The sequence below is a fragment of the Anastrepha ludens genome, chromosome X, assembly GCF_028408465.1.
Source record: "Anastrepha ludens isolate Willacy chromosome X, idAnaLude1.1, whole genome shotgun sequence".
Classification (NCBI taxonomy): Eukaryota; Metazoa; Arthropoda; class Insecta; order Diptera; family Tephritidae; genus Anastrepha; species Anastrepha ludens.
In genome coordinates this window covers 55226012-55247312 of record NC_071503.1, presented here as the reverse complement: position 1 = coordinate 55247312, position 21301 = coordinate 55226012, and the positions used below count along the sequence as shown (strand labels likewise).

The window sequence follows — 21301 nt, the reverse complement described above, 5'->3', positions numbered from 1 at the left end:
CGTTCCGTTACCCGACCATGACGAGGTGAGAATAGGAATATCACGGCTAAAGAACAACAAAGCCGCGGGCGCCGACGGACTGCCGGCTGAGCTATTCAAACATGGCGGCGAGGAGCTGGTAAGGTGCATGCATCAGCTCCTATGCAAAATATGGTCGGATGAAAGCATGCCTGCCGATTGGAATTTAAGTGTGCTCTGCCCAATCCATCAGAAGGGCGATCCTGCAATTTGTGCCAATTACCGCGGGATTAGTCTTCTAAATATCGCCTATAAGGTTCTAGCGAGCGTATTGTGTGAAAGGCTGAAGCCCACCGTCAACCAACGGATTAGACCTTATCAGTGTGACTTCAGACCTGGAAAGTCTACCATCGACCAAATATTCACAATACCCCAAATCTTGGAAAAGACCCATGAAAGGAGAATCGACACACACCATCTTTTCGTCGACTTCAAAGCTGCATTCGACAGTACGGAAAGGAGTTACCTGTATGCCGCTATGTCTGAATTTGGTATCCCCGCAAAACTAATACGGCTATGTAAGATGACGTTGCTCAACACCAGCAGCGCCGTCAGAATTGGGAAGGACCTCTCCGAGCCGTTTGATACCAAACGAGGTTTCAGACAGGGTGACTCGCTGTCGTGTGACTTCTTTAACCTGATGTTGGAGAGCATCGTACGAGCCGCAGAACTTAATCGCTCAGGCACAATATTTTATAAGAGCGTACAATTGTTGGCGTATGCCGATGATATTGATATCATCGGCCTTAACAACCGCGCTGTTAGTTCTGCCTTCTCCAAACTGGATAAAGAGGCAAAGCGAATGGGTTTGGTGGTGAACGAGGACAAAACGAAGTACCTCCTGTCTTCAAACAAACAGTCGGCGCACTCGCGTATCGGCACTCACGTCACTGTAGACAGTTAATTTCGAGGCTGTAAAAGACTTCGTTTATTTAGGAACCAGCATTAACACCGAAAACAATGTCAGCCTTGAAATCCAACGTAGAATCTCTCTTGCCAACAAGTGCTACTTTGGACTAAGTAGGCAACTGAGCAGTAAAGTCCTCTCTCGACGAACAAAACTAACACTCTACAAGACTCTCATCATGCCCGTCCTAACGTATGGCGCAGAAGCGTGGACGATGACAACATCCGATGAAGCGACGCTTGGAGTGTTCGAGAGAAAGATTCTGCGTAAGATTTTTGGACCTTTGCACGTTGGCAACGGCGAATATCGCAGGCGATGGAACGATGAGCTGTATGAGCTTTACGGCGACATAGACATAGCGCAGCGAATAAAGATCCAGCGGCTTCGTTGGGTGGGTCATGTCGTCCGAATGGATACAAACGCTCCGGCTTTGAAAGTATTCGATGCGGTACCAGCTGGTGGTAGCCGAGGAAGAGGAAGGCCTCCTCTGCGTTGGAAAGATCAGGTGGAGAAGGACTTGGCTTCACTTGGTGTGTCCAACTGGCGCCGGTTAGCACGAGAAAGAAACGACTGGCGCGCTTTGTTAAGCTCGGCCAAAATCGCGTAAGCGGTTATCGCGCCAATTAAGAAGAAGAAGAATTAAGCCTTGATTTTGTTCTTTTACTAAGTTTGCTAATAGGTATAATTGATAACTGATCTATCTGTTTTAATTTCAGAGAAAAACATTGATGACTTCGTCTCTGTCAAAAGCAACTTCCTGTTTAATCGACTCCAGATTGGCGACAGTTTTCTGAACAAGTGCCCCTCTTCGTGGTCAAATGATGATTCGTTTCTACAGGCTAAAAATAAGCTGCTAGGACTGAAATCAGTTAATGATACGGCAGAAAGAGCGGTTAAGTTAATGCAAGACTTCCATGGTTTGAACACTGTTTAAGAGGAGCAAAAACAATTTTTATTACGTTCCGTACAAGAACACAGACAGGTATATCCCGACTGTAAAAAGAAAACTTTGAAAAGAAAATTTGATGATTGATGTCCCTTTTATAATAAAAAGAAAATAAATACGAAATTTGTTTTTTATTTTTATTTATTTAATTAATTTAAAAATTCAATTAAACTTTTCTCTATTGTGAGCCTATAGATTTCATACTAACTTTTAAACTTAAAGTTTGACATCAAGTCGGCACGGGTTAATGACATCCGATCTCAATAATATTTTATATTTAAGTTTTTAGATTCACATGGGAAAAAAATAAAGGGTATGCGTATTGAAATTCCGAAAAAAAAATTCCCCCTTGTAGCCTGGGACACCCTAATGTATATACTTGGCCTAAATTTGCCCATGCCGCTTTATACTAAACCCGACCCCACTGATGTACAGCTATTGATTGGTGGTGTTAAAGCCATTTCATTCGTTTCTAATGACTCGCATTCCGTGAAGTGAAAGTATCAGACCGAGATTTTTTATTTTGAAAAGCCTTTCAGCTCGTTCTTCAATCGCATTTCCAGCTCCGAATTGTTTGATAAAATAACAATATCGTCGACCCATGTAGCAACAATTAGAATTTCACTACTTACTAACGATTAAAATATGCACTGATCAATTTGAAAGCGCTTAAGTCTAAACCTTAACAAAACTCTGCTTAATGCGATATTCCACAAACTAGATTTTTTCAGCTATTAATCGATTTTATTAGTTGATAACAGCTACCTGAATCGTTGTCAAAGAGTTCCAGCTTTTTCATCCACACAAATTTCGGTGTCTAATTTTTTGTGGTATATCAATAGCTTAAATTTGGAATAATTAAAATAATGTTCAATTCACCAACGAATTGTGTGATTCTTATGATTCTCTCGAATATTTCGAACACGTCCGGCCGTTTCCCCAATGGCTGTGTTCTCCGCCGTAAAATTTCGGTGGCAACATCATTTTATTTCACCACTGTTTGCAGAGAAATAACTCTTATTTGTGTTTTGACTATTCCTATTATTCCTTGTGGGGAACTTGTAACCCCTACAGGGCACATCCCTAGGCGGCGGATAGTGGATCCCTCTCTGGTATAGCTAGGTGAATAGATGGAAGACAAGTCGACTAGACCAGGTCGTTAAAAAATTAAAACAGGTATTACTACCTGCAGCGCACAGGCTGAAAGTAGACCTTCTACGATTCCTGGCCAGTCATTGGGCTAGCTGGTGGCGACACCAACACCCGACAGGAAATAATGACCCTTGGAGGCAGTTTCGCTGTCTTCAAATAAACCTCCACCGGGCAGAAGGAGGCTCAATCAGACTAGGTGCCATGGTAGAAAAAACGTGTCTGGACTTTGTGGCCATCCAGGAACCATAGGCCTCCTACGGAACCGTCAAAGGTTTGCAGACAAAAACATGTAGGTTGATTTACGATTCCCATATTGATAGGTAAACACATTAACTTTCTTTCAATTTCAGAGCTCATATAACGTAATCTGGTGGTAGTACAGGCAGGGGTGCCTAGTGCCCAAGGAAGAAGACTGATTGTCCTGACCTCGCTATACCTTTTAGGGTTTTTCTAATTTATACGGCGCTTCCAGATTCTAATTTCTGCCGTTTGTAATCGCTCTTACACCGACTCTACGTTCTTTTCTCACCCTTCAACTCGAACTCGAAGCAACTTAAACAGCCATTGATATATTGCGACCAATCTATGCGGCGCGGAACTTTTATTTTAGTTTCAATTGTTTTCCTCATATTTTTAGTTATCAGTTATTAAAAACATTCGTTGAGAAAAAAGAAGCTCTTATCAAGACCCAAACCGAAAAAGTAATAATTCAAAACAAAAATACTAAAGCAACGTATACACGCTGCTTTTGTTGTATCAACAATCCTTACGCCCAGCACACACGCTGCGATTGTTGTATCAACGCGTTGTATAGTGCGTTCATGCAATTGCAGGCAATGCAACCGATCACGATACAAAAGAAACGAAGCGCTGTGGTCTTACAATCTGTGTGCCAGCGCAAGGGGTTTTGGTGGCCATTGGATGTGTGGCATTCCCCATTCTATATATACTAATATAATAGGTTGTTTTTTGTAACTTAAATCTAATGGCTGTACATTTTTCTTAGGAGTAATTGTTGGTTGAGCCTCTTGATTTCTATTAATACTAGGAGGTAAATTTTGGTTAACAAAATTTGAGTCTAAGCACGCAGCCTTGACTCTATCTGTGGTTACCGTCACCGATCTGCCTCGAATGCCAATGTCAAGGGCCTTATCCCCACGTTTAATGAGTTTGTAAGGCCCGTCATAGGGACGTTTTAACGATTTGCGAACTAAATCGTGGCGTAAGAAAACGTGAGTGCAGTTGGCAAGCCCACTCTGAATGTAGCTTTTAATATTGGCGTGGTTGGACGACGCGATCGCACGTAACTGCTCAATGGTACTCCTCAACCCGCTCACGAATTCAGTGGAATACTCAGGTTCTTTGGAATATTCAAAAAAAATCACCGGGGAGACGCAAGGTTGTACTGTAAACGAGCCCGGCCGGCGAGGCGTTTAGATCTGGCTTGTGTGAGGCGCGGAGGCCAAGCATAATTAGAGGAAGTAAATTGGACCAAGTGGCATCGTTTTTGCACATGGTCGCAGCTTTAAGCGTGCGGTGAAAACGTTCGATCATGCCATTCGCTTGTGGATGATACGCAGTCGTGTGATTGTGTTTGAATCCAAGAATTTTTGATAATTCCATGAACAAAGCGGATTCAAACTGCCTACCTTGATCCATTGTGATAACGCGTGGAACACCATAGTGAGAGATCCATCCGTTTAAGAGAGCATTTGCGACAGCCTCCGCCGACATATCCTGCAGTGGAATGGCCGTGGGCCATAGGGAGAATCTGTCAATGCAAGTGAGATAATAACGGAAACCATTTAAGACCGGCAGAGTACCAATCAAATCGATGTTGACATGATGAAATCTACCGTCAGGAATTTTAAACTCAGCAAGAGTTGTTCGATTATGTCGAGAAATTTTACTTTTTTGGCAGTCGAGACATTGAATTGTTCAACGCGTGGCGCCTTTTTTCATGTCTGGCCAGAAATAGCGTTCTGTGATAAGCTTGCTGGTAGCATGTTTGCCGGGATGACAAACATTGTGTACCAGATTGAAAATTTGTTTTCGTAAAGCTTGTGGAATGAAAGGGCGAACCCTCTCCTGGGAAATGTCGCAAAATAGAGGTAAATCAGGGCCCTTACTCTGTAATGCGATGCGAAAGAAAAAATTCACGAAATCGCAGAATCGGTACTCGGTATTTTGACATTCGCATTCACATTTTGCGCTTTCGCAAGTTTTTCTCCCTTTTCGCATCGGCAGCACTCTGTATTGCGAAAGTGAATGTCAAACAGCTGTCACTATCGCATTTTTCTTGCTACAAGTAATAGCCATACGCAATTTCCAAATATGTAAGTATTAATTGATAATTTTATAAATTTGAAATATTAATTCATTGTACCTTTTTGGAAAAATATATAGGACAACTCCAAAGACCAACAAGCAAACACAAAAGAAACAATTCCAAATCCTAGTGGACTTCATGACAACCCATCCGGATTTGGCAAAGGGACTAATGAAGACGCCCAACGCAAAAACAACAATCGACAATTTATGGAAGAGAGTAACTTCCCAACTACATGCTGCTGGACCACCGATGCGTGATATGGCCGGCTGGAGAAAAGTAACTTTAGTGACATGTGTACTTTTTATTTCTATAGTGGGGTTATTATAATTTTCAGGTTTGGGCTGACTACAAACTTCATTTGAAAGCCAAAATGCGTCGGAACAGAACCAACATTGCCGGTACAGGGGGCGGTCCGTCTGTTTATTCCTCACTGAACGAATTAGAGCAGCGAGTAAGCGAGTTGCTTTCGATAAATAAATCTGTGGGCGGGATAGGTAGCACGCGGGAGTTTGGTGCGCGTCAGACGGATGTACCAACTAAAAGTTTAGGAGCAGCTTTTAATGATAGCGATTTAGTCGATATGCCCGAAGAGGAGAATGACAGCGATTCAGTCGATGTGCCCGAACAGGTGACTGAGAAACCTTCCTGCAGCCGTTCGGTACTCACTCCACACTTATGTACCAAAAAAATTCAACGGAAATACTGACTGAGATTAATGATTCCTTAAAAAATATTTCCAAAACCATGGAAAGGGCATATAAAATGGTATATGAAATAGAAAAAAAAGCTAAATTTAGCAAAAGAGCAGTTCGTCCATAGTCAAAAAATGGACTGTGATAATTTTAAGTTAAAACTTAGCAAATTAGAAATTCAAAAACAAATGTTGGAGTTGCAGACAAATAAGACACATGAGAAACATGGAACTTCCTTTTAATTTTTTACTTATGTACGTATGTACCTGCACATACAAGTGAATTAATTTTTATTTTTATTTTGTTTAGAGAAACATGGAATTTTCTTTTAATTTTTTACTTATGTACGTATGTACCTGCACATACAAGTGAATTAATTTTTATTTTTATTTTGTTTAGAGAAACATGGAATTTTCTTTTAATTTTTTACTTATGTACGTATGTACCTGCACATACAAGTGAATTAATTTTTATTTTTATTTTGTTTAGAGAAACATGGAATTTTCTTTTAATTTTTTACTTATGTACGTATGTGCCTACACACACAAGTGTGACTTAGTTTTGATGTACCTGTCCATCCACAGTGCCTTACCGAAGTATTATAGCTTAAAAAATGTATACATTGTATGTAATTTGCACACTATTACTATTAGTTTTAATATACCTATGTACACACTTTGTAGACCTAACATAAATAAAAGACTGAATTCATATTTACTAAAAAACGATTTCATTTAAACAAATTTTTCATACAGAATTTCGAGTGGCAATCATATCATTTTTTATTTGGTCTCTTACACGTCTAGCTATATTTCCAAAACTCAGATTTTCTACATTTTCTATATTTACCATGTTCACTTGTTCCGGTTCGATTTCTAAACTGGGAGGATGAACTTTGAACATTATACATATATTATGCAGAGCACAACAAACATTTAGTATTTGCACAACCATTTCTGGAGCATAGTGCAACTCCCTTGAAGCTAGAAGGCAACGAAATCGGCCTTTCAAAACGCCAAAAACTCTCTCAATTAACGACCTTCCCTTTGAATGTTTTTGATTAAAAAAATGTTCGTCTGAATCCTCCGTAGAATTCCTGTATGGAGTAAGAAGCCATGGTTCCAACGGATATCCTGAGTCACCTGCAGATAACAAAAATATAAAGGTATTTTTAGTTGAATAACAATAAATTACAATAGCTACATATGTGCATATGCATGTTCATAAGCATTTATTACATGAAAATGCATATACATATACATATATATGTGTATTAACAATTATACATATGTATGTTATATACTATATAAGACAATATTAATACGAGTATACGGACCACTACATTAAGGTCATATACTCGAAGTATATTAAAAAGCTTACCAAGAATTCGTTGGCCAGAGTCACCGTTTTCATAGGCAGTTTTTAAATATTCGCGCTCACCGGACAAGTTCCATATGTGCGAATCATGCGATGCACCTCCAAATCTACCATTCACGGCTCTAATTTGCATTTTGTGATCACATATCTAAAGTAGAACAAAAAATGTTTAATGAAAATATTCTTATTTAATTGAAACACTCTTACCACCATTGCATTTATGCTGTGCTTAAGCTTTCGGTTAAAAAATAAATGCTCGTCATTTGATGGCCTTATCATTTGGATGTGCGTTCCATCCACTGCTCCTACCACACCCGGAATTCCGCATGTTTCGTAAAAGCTACGGTTGGCATCCTGTTTCTCTTCACTGCTCATCGAAAAAACGATATGTTTTGGACACAATACCTTTTCAATTGCACTGCAAACTTCCCAAAGGCAACTGGAAACGGTTTGCTGTGCTAGCCCCGCGCGATGGTCTTGGCCAATTAAATGCTGATACGCACCCTGAGCAAGAAACTTTAGGGTTGTTGCAACTTTTATGATGTCAGGGATAGCCGTTGCTCTCGTTGGAGATTTCATACATACATAAAGGCTTCCTTACTAAGCCGAAAATTCTGCACAAAACTGATGAATAGAACAAACTGATGAATAAAGCATGAGTAATTCTTTGAAGTTTAACTTACCTTTGATCGCTGAGACTCATAACGTTGGAGTTATCTCTTATAAATCTCCGATAAATCCTTTCCTCAGATGATTCGTCCCATAAAGCTACAGAATCCATTACTTTATATTATTTAAATATAGGTACTTTACTTCCAATCGCTCGTTTGTTTTGGTCGCTTTCTTTGACATTTCGGTCAGTGATGCATACTAAAGCGAAAAATAAGTGAATAATAAAAAGAGCAATACTTTCAGCGATGCGATAGCGCTACAGAGTACCGACTACCCTTCGTAACGCAATTTATTTTCCCATCGCATTGCTTTTCGCATCGCATTACAGAGTAAGGGCCCAGAATCCTGAATCGTAATTTTGTGAAGCTTGATATGAGTGTTGGAATCTGGACTCAACAATGATGTCAGCTCCTCATCATTGCTTTGCAACTGAGCGATATCACGATGGCCAATTTCGCTTTTGGAAATGGATTCGATTCTTGATAGAACGTCTGCCACAACGTTATCTTTGCCCGATATGTACCGGATGTCTGTGCATTATTGGCCAATTAAGTCAACGTAATGGGCTTGTAGTCGGTGAGAATGATGCATTCACGACCCTCGATCATGTATTTATTATGCTTGACAGCCAAGTAGATTGCCAATAATTCACGATCGTAGGTACTGTATTTATTTTGGGTATCAGACATTCGTTTGAAAAAAAAAAACTTAGGGGTTGTAAATCATTACCCACTCGCTGCTGTAAAACTGCACCAACCGAAAAATTGCTGGCATCAACATTTAAAATCAGTTGGGAAATCGGCAAAGGATGTGCCAGCAGTGTGGCCTTAGCCAGATCAGACTTGCATTGTTCAAACGCTTGGGACGCCTCTTCAGTTCAGATCAATGGCGTTCTGTCTTTTTTTGTATTTCCGACAATGAGAGATTGTAGTTTACCCCGCGTGTAAGCAGCATTAGCCAAAAAACGACGATAATAATTGAAGAGTGCCAAGAATCGGCGCAACTCATGAGCTACTGTCGGCTTTTTGAACTGACAAATGGCCTCGGTTTTGGCCTTAGGAGGCGCGACGCCATCTGCCGTAATCTTGTGGCCGAGAAAAATTATTTCGGGCTGGCCGAGGGTGCATTTGGCGAGATTAATCTTCAAATTGTAAGCGCTTAATCTCTCGAAAACTATGTGAAGATGCTTCCGGTGATCGAGAAAATTTTGCATCCAGCAAACTTTTGTGTAAAGTCATGGATATGAGGCAAGGGATAGCGATCTGGTACTGTAATGGCATTGAGACGCCGATAGTCACCGCAGATCGCCAGCGCCCATCTTTTTTGGGAACATTGTGTAATGGACTTGTCCATGCACTTTTGCTTGGACTGCAGATGCCAGCATTGAGCATGACTTCGAATTCTGTTTTGGCAATTTTAAGTCGCTCCGGGTTGAGACAACGTGCTGCCGAAAAAATGGGCCGACCCGTGGTAATGATTTGATGAGTAATGTCATGGGATGGGACTGAATCCGTATTGCTAAAAAATCGGTGGAAGCGTCAGAGCCTTGAATTCGCTAATGAGATCAGCCATATTGTTATTCCCGACATTGATGGTGGATAAACGTTCATATGGAGTCATAATGGAATTGCATTTAACCACCAGTTCGGTTTTTTCGTCAATAATTTTGCGCTTTTTGACATCAGTAATGAGACCGTAGTAATTTAAAAAATCTATGCCGATGATTGGCTTATCTACCTCGGCAATTATGAATGGCCACGTGAAATTGCGCCTGAGGCCAATGTTCAGGCTAAGCTGATGTTTGCCGAAAGTCTAAATGGGAGTGCCGTTTGCGGCAAATAAACGATATGAGGACGGGCCGGCCGATTTGTTACCGAAAATACGCGGTAGAATTGAGATATCGGAGCCGGTGTCAATGAGAAAATTCCTGCAGGTGTTTTTGTCCGTAATGAATAATCGACGACAGGTCATGACTTCCGCTTCGTCTGTCGTCCCTAAGGAAGCGGCTTTAAGTTTTCCGGTCTTCTATCATTACATTTGCACGGGGGAACACATTTGAGTGCTGCGCCACCGAACTTGTAGTGGTATCGGAAAAACGGTTTGGTATTACCGTTGTCGCCGGAGCTTGAACGTGCATTCTGGTTGTTGCCACTTCGTGATCGTGACCGTGAATGATGTTGTTGTTGTTTTAACAGCATAGGTAGCCCTATCTGTGTAGGCATATCATCGGTCGTCTTCATCTAGCTCATCTAGGGATAGGCCCAGGAAACATGCTGTTTCGACAGGTTGGGTCCAGAGGGAGAGGGGGGTTAGATGAGTCGGTTTGAGGGGGCATGTGAAGAGGTGGTTAGTGTCGTGCGGGGTACCTTAACATGCCGGACATGTGTTTGGTATGTCAGGGTCGATTCTGGATAAGTAGGAGTTAAACTTGCAACAGTATCCAGAACGTAGTTGTGCCAGTGTTACACGAGTCTCACGGGGAAGCTGGAGCTCTTCGTCTGCAATAGGTGGTGGTTGAACTCCGATTACGGCATTAACAGGACGGGAGTTCATGAAGGTGGTAACGGTCTCCCGGTGGATGTCGTTTATTGACTGTCTAAATACTGTCCGGTCCAGTAGGTTGCGGTCAGTTTTGTCCTGGATTTCGTCAGCGTAGTTTAAGAGGTGTCTCCTGACGTGCCTAGGAGGCGGCTCAGGCTCAAGTAGGTGTCTGCAGGGGTGAAATCTGCGGTAACATCCCAGCAGGAACTGCTTGCTGAGCAGTTTGTTGTGCTCCGCTACTGGGAGCATTGGTGCCTCGTTATGTAGATGCTGAATGGGAGACATCAGGAGGCACCCGGTCGCTGTCCGAATGGCGGTATTTTGACATGTCTGCGGCTCTGTCCACTGCGAATCACTAGTTCCAGGCGACCAGACAGGCGCAGCATAGTTTAGAACCGGCCGGCCAATTGCCTTAAATGTCGAAAGCAAGAGTTCTTTGTCTTTGCCCCAAGTGCAGCCGGCCAGCGATTTGAGGACCTTGTTGCGATTTTGGACTTTAGTGGCAATTGCGGTTGTGTGCGCAGAGAAGGAGAGCAAGCTGTCAAAGGTTACACCCAAAATTTTACCTAAGGGGTTATACGCAGTTATGACTTTCAAAAAAATCGATTTTTTTTTATTGCATTTTTGTAAAGTACATATATTCAAAAGTATACGCACGAAATTTGAAGTAGATCTAAGCAATACTTTCGGAGCTATACCTAAATATGTAGAGATGCCTCGGCACGTTTTAAGGTAGGTATTGAAACTTTAAACGTGTTTTTTTCAAAACGGCATTTTTCAATTCGGTGTACACCATATCTCGAAAACGGCTTGTTTGATCGGTCAACCGTTTTAACTCAATCTTTAAAGATACATTTTCTAGTAATTAATCGTTCCTTTTGTAAATCTGATACTTATTTTCCATTTTATAATCAATTTGCGGCAAAATTTTAACGTAAAAATCGAAATCATTTCTTTTAAAAGCTCCCATTTTGTGAAAATTCACTATTTTGATTAGCCGAGCGATTAATTACTAGATAATCTAATATATTAACAAAATTTGTTTGGTTTTTTGATTTCAGATAATCCAATCCAGAGTTACGATGTACACCGTAAATCGTCTTTTTTTAAAGGAGGTTCCAGAAATCGCCTGCAGCGCGCTCTATAATCAACATTTTCATAAATAAAAAATTTTGTTACGTCCTTGAAGGATGCTTTTATAACCGGGAAAAATTTTCAAATTAAAATATTCTGAAGTTTCTTCAGGATAAATCCTTGACAGCCCGTCTTTTATTTGCTTCATAACTGCGTATAACCCCTTAAGGGACAGCTTGACCTCCTTTGTCCAGGTAGTAAAGAGGGCCGCCGTGGACTTGGTGGGGGAAAGTGGGAGATTCCTCGCAGTGAAAAAGCGAAAAAGGTCGGGGAGGTAGTTGTTGCCATCAATGTCATTGCCCGAAGCAATGATGTTTGATCTCGAAAAATCGCTGACGAGTGCCGACCGCTCAGGTAGTTTGCGGACCACCTTTTCAGCCCTGGCGGGAGTGTCGACTGATAAATATCATCTAGTAGCGTGGAATGGCTGACTGTATCGAAAGCCTTCTTCAGGTCCAACGCTACTAGGACAGTCCTCTCGCAGGGGCGGTTTTGGTTAAGCCCTCGGTTTATCTGGGCGTTTATGGCGGTGACTGCAGTGGTGGTGCTATGCACTCGTCGGAATCCGTGCTGATGTGGGGCTGGGGCCAGGTGTTTCGTGAAGAGTGGGAGTAGGAGGGCTTCAAGTGCCTTCACTACTGGGGAAAGGAGAGTTATCGGCCGATAAGATTCCCCTTGGTTGGCGGGTTTCCCAGGTTTCAGTAGTGGGACCACTCTCCCTGCTTTCCACTTGTCAGGGATAATGAGAGTGGCCAGGGACAGATTGAAGACCCTTGGGAGGAATCCTACTCCCAGGGGTCCCAGATGCTTAAGCATCAGCGCGTTTAAGGGGGGAAGCTGGTCTAGAATTTTGAAAAAATCGAAAAAAATTTTTTTGTCTTAAAAGGTGCTTTAGGGTCTTAGAAATAATATACCAAATGAGGGATGCCAGCAAAAATGTCTAAATGCCCAAATTTTTCATTCGACGGCAGTGCCTCGCAGGTATGCCCCGAACGCTACTTACAACTTTAAACGCGTTTTTCTCGAAATCACTTTTTTTAAACTGGCCGAAGACATAACTCGAACAAATCTTTACCGATTCTTACGAAATTTTGACAATACATTCGAAATACCTTTCTCCGGAGACGTACGTAGGATTTTTTATTTATATTACATAGTTTTTTTTTAATCAACAATTTTATGTCGTTCTTTATAGTGAAAATTGTAACTTTTTGTTCAAACGTGCACCATTTCGCGAAAAAACAAAATATCGAAAAAATCCTACGTACGTCTCTTTCTGTTGTTATATAGAAACTAAAAAAATTTTTTTTTTTGATCCAGGACAAAAATTAAGGAGTTTACGTCTTCGGCAATGGACCCACTAGAAAAAAAGGCGCCTTAGGAGAACTGCTGGACAGCGGCCATTTTGAAATTAATTCAGACGAAAAATTTTGTATTTGTACCATGAAAGCTATATTATTAAACCTATTTCACAGATTTTCGATTGATTCCTTTGTTGAGTCAAAATAAATTCATAAAATATGCCCATTTTTTGCGCTCTAGACCAGCTTCCCCCCTTAATCCGTCAGGGCCAATGGCTTTCGATGATTTCGATTTGTTGATGGCCCCCTGAACCTCATCACCGGAGAAAGTAAGTGGCGCACTGTCGTTTGTCAGTTTGTGCAGGCTTCTGGTAGCACGAAGTTTGGTTCTGTCCCCCGGAGCATGCAGTATGAAAAGCCGGCTAAAATAGCTCGCAGCAGCTGTGAGCACCTTGCGGAATACGCGTTCGCCTACGCGCACGTCAGTGGGAATGGGAAGAGCGACGAAGGTGTCCTCGGTGAATTCCGTGAAGCCGGCGCAATTAGCTTTTTTAAAGTTAAAATAGGACCGGTGATTCGCGGAAACGAAGTCGGCAGGTCTCTCAATCGAGACGATAATGGGCAATTGGTCTGATGCAAGCGATAGCATAGGTCGCCACGTTGCGCTATTTATCAGACCCGCGCTAGCTATTGTTAGGTCAAGCGAGCTGCTGCAATTGCCCACTACCCTGGTGGGGGCGACCGTGAATGATCACCGGGGGAGGTCAACTGGGTTGAAAAATTAGCAACTGCCTGTTTCAAAGCTTTAATATTGTTGAGGATTTCCTCAAATTGCTCATTTTCATGTGGTGTACTGGCACCAGCTTTCACTGCCATGACTTGTGAGGATGTAGATCCAACAAAGTCCATGATCGTATCGGCGCGTTTGGCGCATATGTCTAAATCTTCATCACCAATTATCAAGCAAGCTCGAAGTGTAACAAGCAATCTTTCAATCCACCAGCTTTTTAAAATTGTTTCCGAAACTGAGCTTCCGGCCAGGTCACGCAGTTGGCGCAAAAGCTGAGATGGTTTACGGTCACCAAGCTCAACGTCATTAAGCAACTATCGAATTATTGTCGATTCGGAGTCCGCGATTGGTATTTGCTCTCTTGGTCGTAGATAAGGCTTCTCGTTGTTTGATGATATTCTCATTCGAAAAAATATTGCATCCAAAATGTTGTATTTGCACGTTGAATTACGTTTAAAGTTGCATTAATCGTACAATTGTTTGTATGGTTGCATATAATTGTGAGTTTAATGCGGAAGGTAATTCCTACCAACCGCGTTGCATCAATAAAAACCCCTTTCAAATGTTTGTGTTAAATTTCGCCGTTAAGTTCCGAACTTTGGTGTAGTACCAAATGCCCACAATTTTCTCGGAAAACACTTTTTTATGAAATTGGTGACCCCGAAACCAATTTGGGTTTTTCTAATTTATACGGCGCTTCCAGATTCTAATTGCTGCCGTTTGTAATCGCTCCTACACCGACTCTACGTTCTTGCACTTTTCTCACCCTTCAACTCCAACTCGAAGCAACTTAAACAGCCATTGATATATTGCGACCAATCTATGCGGCGCGGAACTTTTATTTTAATTTCAATTGTTTTCCTCTTATTTTTAGTTATCAGTTATTAAAAACATTCGTTGCGAAAAAAGAAGCTCTTATCAAGACCCAAAGTAAAAAGTAATAATTCAAAACAAAAATACTAAAGCAACGTATACACGCTGCTTTTGTTGTATCAACAATCCTTACGCCCAGCACACACGCTGCGATTGTTGTATCAACGCGTTGTTCAGTGCGTACATGCAATAGCAGGCAATGCCCCACACCTTCCAGCTGATACGGAAGATGCTGCTTCATGCGAACTGCAGCAGCTAATGGCAGCTAAGGAAAATTTCCAATGCACATCACACGGTCTGGGGTAGCTCGGACATCAATGTAAGAGGTGAGGCACTTATTGATTTTATTACTACAAATAGTACTACCCGTAGACTGGGACTCTTATAGAAGGGCCTTAACGGCGTACAATAGGGAGCTGAGAAAATCAAAGAGAGATTCATGGAGGAAGCACTGTGAGGAGATTGAATCCCTACCAGTGGCTACTAGACTTCAAAAGTCACTCAGCAAAGATCACTCAAATGGCCTTTCTACTATCAAGAAGGTTAAAGTATTACGGAGAGTCTGAAGGAAACGGGACAGCTTTTGCTGGCCACTTATTTTCCGGACTGTGTCAGTGAGGGTGAGGACAGTGAAGACACTGGAGACATCCAGTTCTTAATATCTACACGCACGGAACTCTCCGTTCGCCGTAAAATTTTTACAAAGAACAAAACTAAATGGCCGATCCCCATCTTCAATCCATTTAAATCACCAGGTGTTGATAACATACAGCCGAGTGTACCACAGCAAGGCATGACAAATATTTTCAGGATAAGCCTGGAATTAGGAATAGTGCCTAAAAATTGGAGTAGTAGCTTTCATTCAGAAAGCAGGCAAAAAGGCGAACCATACGTGGTTTCCACGACAGTCGGTTCTACGTATCCGAAACGACCCGGATTTATATCCGGCCAAAGACTGTCACTCCAGCAGCATTCCCCGTATGTAAATATGGGGAATGTTTATGCTGCTAAAACAATAAAACAGCAGCGAACCACACGCCAAAAGCCTTTCGAGCCAAAAGCTTAACTTCTTTCCTGCTCAAAGCAATGGAAAAAACAATTCATCAATATATTAGAGACGCATATTTTAAGGATTCGCTCTCCATGCTGAACAATACGCTTACCTGTCAGGCAAGTCAACAGAAACTGGCATACATAGCCTTATGACCACGATCGAAAAGGCTTTGGCTGGTAAGGAGATTGCCCTCTGTACATCGGTTGAAATTACGGAGGAATTCGACAATGCTTCTTTCAGCTCGATTAAGGAAGAAAATAGATAGACTAATCATAACGTGCGTTCTCAATATGCTGAGGAATAGAACGACAATCTTTGAAACTGGGCCAAAAAGATTGTGTGTCAAGTCAACCAAAGGATGCACCCAAGGAGGCGTTTTATCCCCGCTCCTTTGGCTATTGATCATTGACGAGCTCGTGCAGACTCTCGACGACCTCGGATACGATGTTCAGGGCTTTGCTGACGATCTAGTCATCATGGTTAGAGGCGAATTTGACTCCACTATAACTGATCGCATGCAACTAGCTTACGCAAAACTGGTGTCGGCAGAAAGGACTTTCATTAAATCCGAAGAAGGAAATTTAGTCTAGGGACCCTTAAACTAGGGAACGCAAACTTAACTCTATTTGGGGGCGTGAAATATCTGAGAGTAATCCTGGATAAAACCCTGACCTGGGAAAGTCACACATCGTACATCACAAATAAAGCCTTGGGAGCAATGAACGTAAGTCAAAGGCTTTACGGTAAAACATGAGGTTTGCGCCAAAGATTATGGCATGGTCTTATAAGACAATAATAGTGCCAATGATCACCTATGCCTCTCTGGTATGGTGGCCAAAAGTAGACTAAACTAAGACTCAGATAACACTTAACAAGGTATACAGAATGGCCTGTCTGAGCGTAACGGGAGCAATGCGAACCTGCCCCACAGCGGCTTTAAGAATGGTCACTGGACTCATCCCACTATATCTTGTAGCCAAAGGGACGGCAATCAATGCAGCTCTAAGGCTTCCTAATCGACTCCACCTCAAAGAAGGCAATCTTACAGGATATGTAAGGATTATGGGCTCAATCCTGAACTCTCAGTGTCTGACAGTCCACGTCAAGATGGAAAGGAAACTATAATTCTCCAAGAAATTCAAAGTGGTAATTAGTGACCTCTCAGCGTGATGAAACAATGAAATATTCTTAAAATAGGGCGCACAGGTGCGGTTTACTGATGGGTCCAAAGACGGTGGTGCCGGGGCTGGAATTGTCGGACCACATTTGAAAAAAGCAATGCAATGGGAAAACCCACTTCCATTTTTCAGGCGGAGGTCCATGGCTTAGAGCTGTGTGCCAGAGAATGTCCACTGAGAGGCACCCGAAGTTCCAATATAAACATTCTATTTGACAGTCAAGCAGCTCTAAAATCGCTGGATAGTTTATCTTTCCAATCAAGCTTAGTCTGGCAATGTTTTAAAATCCTCAAAACCCTATCATCAAAAAACTGTGTTACCTTGATGGGACTTCCGGGACATGAAGGGCACGAAGGGAATGAAATTGTGGACACTTTAGCGAAAAAGGGGTCAAACACTCCCTTCATAGGTCCCGAACCGTTCTGCGAGATAAATAACAGCTTCAAAAGTGCCTTTCTGAGTGAGAAGGAACAACGAGGCCTAGTCGATTACTGGAGAGCCCAATCGGCATGCGGCAACCGAAAAGACTAAGAGATCCATAACGGATAAAGGCAGAAGCAATCCTTAACCTAAGAAGAAAGGACATAAAACTTTACACTGAACTCCTAACAGGACACTGTAAACATAATTATCACGACGCAGACTAAATTACCTGGGAAACGGGGCTATAGATAAAAACTTCCTGGTAGAAATTAAGCCCACAGCAGTTTTAGGATTTATTAACAGCCCAAAACTGTTTGCGTAGGTAGGCTACATGGCTGCACAATTGATCTACTTAGGTCGCAGTGCACAAACAGCCAATCAATAATAATAATAATAATAATAATTCCCATTATTTATGCATTGCTCTATTAAAGCATAGGATTGTAATAAAAACAAGTTTACTATATTTAAAATATTTATGCGATGATTTTTTTAGATTTCTGTTGAATTTCCACTCAAATACAATTTTTAAATTCGACGTACTATCACTTTTCACGAAAGTTTAAATAGCAAATTTAAGTTTAGGGAAAAAATGTTGCTAACATCTTGTGGAGGATGGTTCTGTGTGTAGAAGTTCACGAAAGTGGGGATAGGCACTAATTGCCATTCACTTGGGAGTGGCCAGGACGATTCTTCTACATGTCCGCTCACAACTTCGGGGCTTCGCTTTAGTATCCTCTGGGTAGCTCCCAGATATATCCGTTTGAGAGTGAGCTAATATCCTGGGTTTAAAACCCCCCACGTAAAAACCCTCCCCCAATGAAATACAAAACAAAACCTCGGATAAGAACTCCTTTCTCTGATGACGACCCCTGCAAATGAACTAAGGATTATGATTTAAGGGCATGCACCTGGAATGTACGGTTTCTTAATGAGGAAGATGCCTCTGTCCGCTGTCTGTTGGTTAATGCACTCGTAAGAGCAAAGGCTGACATCACTCTCATTCAAGGGATGCGCTACACGGGGCAAGGCAAGAAGAACATTGGACCTTGTGAAGTCTTCTACAGGAGCCATGTAAAGGAGCGCATATTCTGTGTTGGTTCTGCGCGTTTTTTCAACATCTCTCTCACTTGCGCCCACGCCCCGACGGAAGAGAAGAGCGATGTGACCAAAGATTTGTTTCATGAGCGCCTGAAATCTGTGCCAATTACCGCCGGATTAGTCTTTTATATATCACGTATATCACCACCACCATCCACCTATTGATTGGACCTTATGTTTTTATCGATTTTAAACCTGCATTTGACAGCAGGAAAGGGAGTTACCTATATGACGCTGTCTGAATTTGGTATCCTCGTAAATCTAATACGGCTAATTACAATGACGTTGCTCAAACGTTGCGAGGTTTCAGACAGGGTTACTCCCCTGTCATGTGACTTCTTTAACCTGATGTTAGAAAAAATCCTGCCTACCGCAGACTTTAATCGTTCAGGCAAAATTTTTTATACGAGCGTACAATGGTTAGCGTATGCCGATGATATTGATATCGTCGGCATTAAAAACCTCGCTGTTAATTCTGCGTTTTCCGAACTGAATAAAGAAGCAAATCGAATGGGTCTCGTGGTGAACGAGGACACAACGAAGTAACTCCTGTTATCAAACAAACAGCGCACTCGCGTATCGAAACCCACGCCACTGTCGGCAGTTATGATTTCGAGGTTGTAAGAGACTTCGTTTATCAAGGAACCACTGCTGACACCGGTAACAATATCAGCCTTGAAATCCAACGGAGAATCTCTCTTGCCAACAAGTGCTACTTTTGACGAAGTATGCGATTGAGTAGTATACATAAAGAACAAAACTAACAGTCCATAAAGCTCTCATCATGCCCGTCTTAACGTATGGCGCAGAAGCGTGGACGAGGACAACATCCGGTGAGGCGTTCCTTGGAGTGTTTCAGAGAAATATTCTGCGCACGATTTTTGGACCTTTGCACGTTGGCAACGACGAATATCGCAGGCGATGGAACGATGAGCTGTATGAGCTTTACGACGACATTGACATAGGGCAGCGAATAAACATCCAGCGGCTACGTTGGCTGGGTCATGTCGTCCGAATGGATACAAACGCTCCGGCTTTGAAAGTATTCGATGCGGTACCAGCTGGTTGTAGCCGAGGAAGACGAAGGCCTCCTCTGCGTTGGAAAAATCAGGTGGAGAAGGACTTGGCTTCACTTGGTGTGTCCAATTGGCGCCGGTTAGCACGAGAAAGAAACGACTGGCACCCTTTGTTAAACTCGGCCAAAATCGCGTAAGCGGTTATCACGCCAATTATGAAGAAGAAAAAAAATTGATATTTTATATCTGGTGGTAAATAGCATACGTTCTGTTCCCGCGTGTTTAAACTTAACTCACAGCATGTGGCCCGGGAGTTAAGTTCGGCTGGCGCCCTTTGAATGATCCCGTATTAGGACACAGTCCGGATGCCATTAGTACCTTATCATCAGAGAACGTCACCACTTTTACGCCACCTTAATTCAGCTTTATTAAGACTTTTCTATTCACACATAACCAAAGAAGTGGAGATCATACTCCCAATTTGTTCTAAGTGGATTCCGATTTGCTAAGGGTGAATCTGCCTCAAGATCCAGGTGGTAGAGAATGCAGCTATGGTCCTAAAAAGACTTTTTGCATGAGACCCTCCAAGGTTTTACCCTCTAAAGCATTCCGTGCCGATTGATCTGGGCAACCTTGAGACCAATACTTATTGGTCGTTTTTAGGGGTTTTGCAGTCAAGCTGCTTATCCGTATGCTGTTCGTTAGCGCTGTCGTTTTGGGTAGAACCGGCGTCTTCCAGTTGCATATACATGAGCAACTCACTAGCGTCGTCAACCTCCTCCTGCTCATCCTCCGTATTTGCAAAATGGAATAACTTCAGATGCGCTTTCCTCACGCCGAACGGAAGTTGGTTGTCCACTTTTTCCAGTGACTCAATACTTTCCTCCGAGATTTGGAGAAGGGAGGACACATTGTTCTTTTCGGGAGCCTCCAGCCATTCATCGGAGCGGTAGTGTGCCTGCAAGTATGGGATAAGCTGCTTAGCCTCGACCTCCAAGTTCTGTATCCAGATATGAGCCTTTGGGCAACAGCGGTTTGCAAAAAATCAAAAGAGAACTGTTCGTCACATTTGATCACTCTGTATCAGCAGACCACTTCCATTGAATCAAATCCTGGCACTTGACCCTCAGCGTTTCCCATGACGTGATCAACGACAATACGAGACAGCCGAGGCACGAATTCGGACCACTTCTCCAATGCAGGTTTACCGCGGTTCGTTAGTTCGCCCACCAACGCAGTTTGAGATGAGTTTTACCTTCGGCCTTATTTTTGCTTATTCTGCCGATAATCGCGAGAGACCTCTAGTAAAGCTTGTACATGGACAGGCCTTCTCTTCGTATTGACGCTTTTGCCCCGTGACATCCGCGGATGTTGAAAGGGAAATAGACGGTGCGCCATGGAAGCGCCCCATACTATGGTAAGGCTACCATTAAAGCCTGAGGAGTCCTGATATCAAGGGGGCTCAGTTAGGAGACAGCCCAATTTTATACCCCGGATGTAAAACTCCCTCAATAGGCACAGTTCGCGTTACACTTTAAATTGAGGTAGTTTTTTTAACGAAGTTTACTTACGTCTTTGACCTGTCTGGTTCGCGTGAGATAATTATTCTCCTACGCCCCATTTCTGGTAGGTGTTTCTCTGTGTTACAGTACACAAATTAGTTGCTGTTTGTAGACTTACTGGCGTTGTTGTGCTATTTGTCTGCCGGGATTTGGGTATGTTGGATGTTGTTTTGTTGGCTGTGCCGTTATTTGTTTGTACCTTCTTCGTTGGTTTTGTATGCCGTATTTGTTT

At 42.3% G+C, this 21301-nt stretch overlaps 1 protein-coding gene across 2 annotated transcripts; it reads right to left on the bottom strand.

The window, feature by feature from the left end:
* Positions 1-6491: 6491 nt before the first annotated feature.
* Positions 6492-10835, bottom strand: LOC128869386 (putative nuclease HARBI1). 2 transcript variants are annotated; one of them, XM_054111936.1, is made up of 4 exons: positions 8108-10835; positions 7632-8048; positions 7428-7572; positions 6492-7189 (listed from the first exon to the last, which is right to left on the bottom strand). In XM_054111936.1, the coding sequence occupies exons 2-4, from the start codon at positions 8001-8003 to the stop codon at positions 6795-6797; spliced, it is 912 nt and encodes a 303-aa protein (XP_053967911.1). In that variant the 5' UTR covers positions 8004-8048; positions 8108-10835; the 3' UTR covers positions 6492-6794. The 2 variants fall into 2 exon arrangements, with proteins under 2 accessions (XP_053967911.1, XP_053967910.1); XM_054111935.1 differs by having other exon boundaries at positions 7632-10835.
* Between the last annotated feature and the right edge of the window lie 10466 nt (positions 10836-21301).

Coding starts and splice junctions, on each gene's coding strand:
- LOC128869386 (XM_054111935.1), bottom strand. CDS start 8,003: ATGAAATCTCCAACGAGAGCAACGGCTATCCCTGACATCATAAAAGTT. Junction 7,573..7,631: donor ACAGCATAAATGCAATGGTG/GTAAGAGTGTTT, acceptor GTTCTACTTTAG/ATATGTGATCACAAAATGCA. Junction 7,190..7,427: donor CTCTGGCCAACGAATTCTTG/GTAAGCTTTTTA, acceptor TGTTATCTGCAG/GTGACTCAGGATATCCGTTG.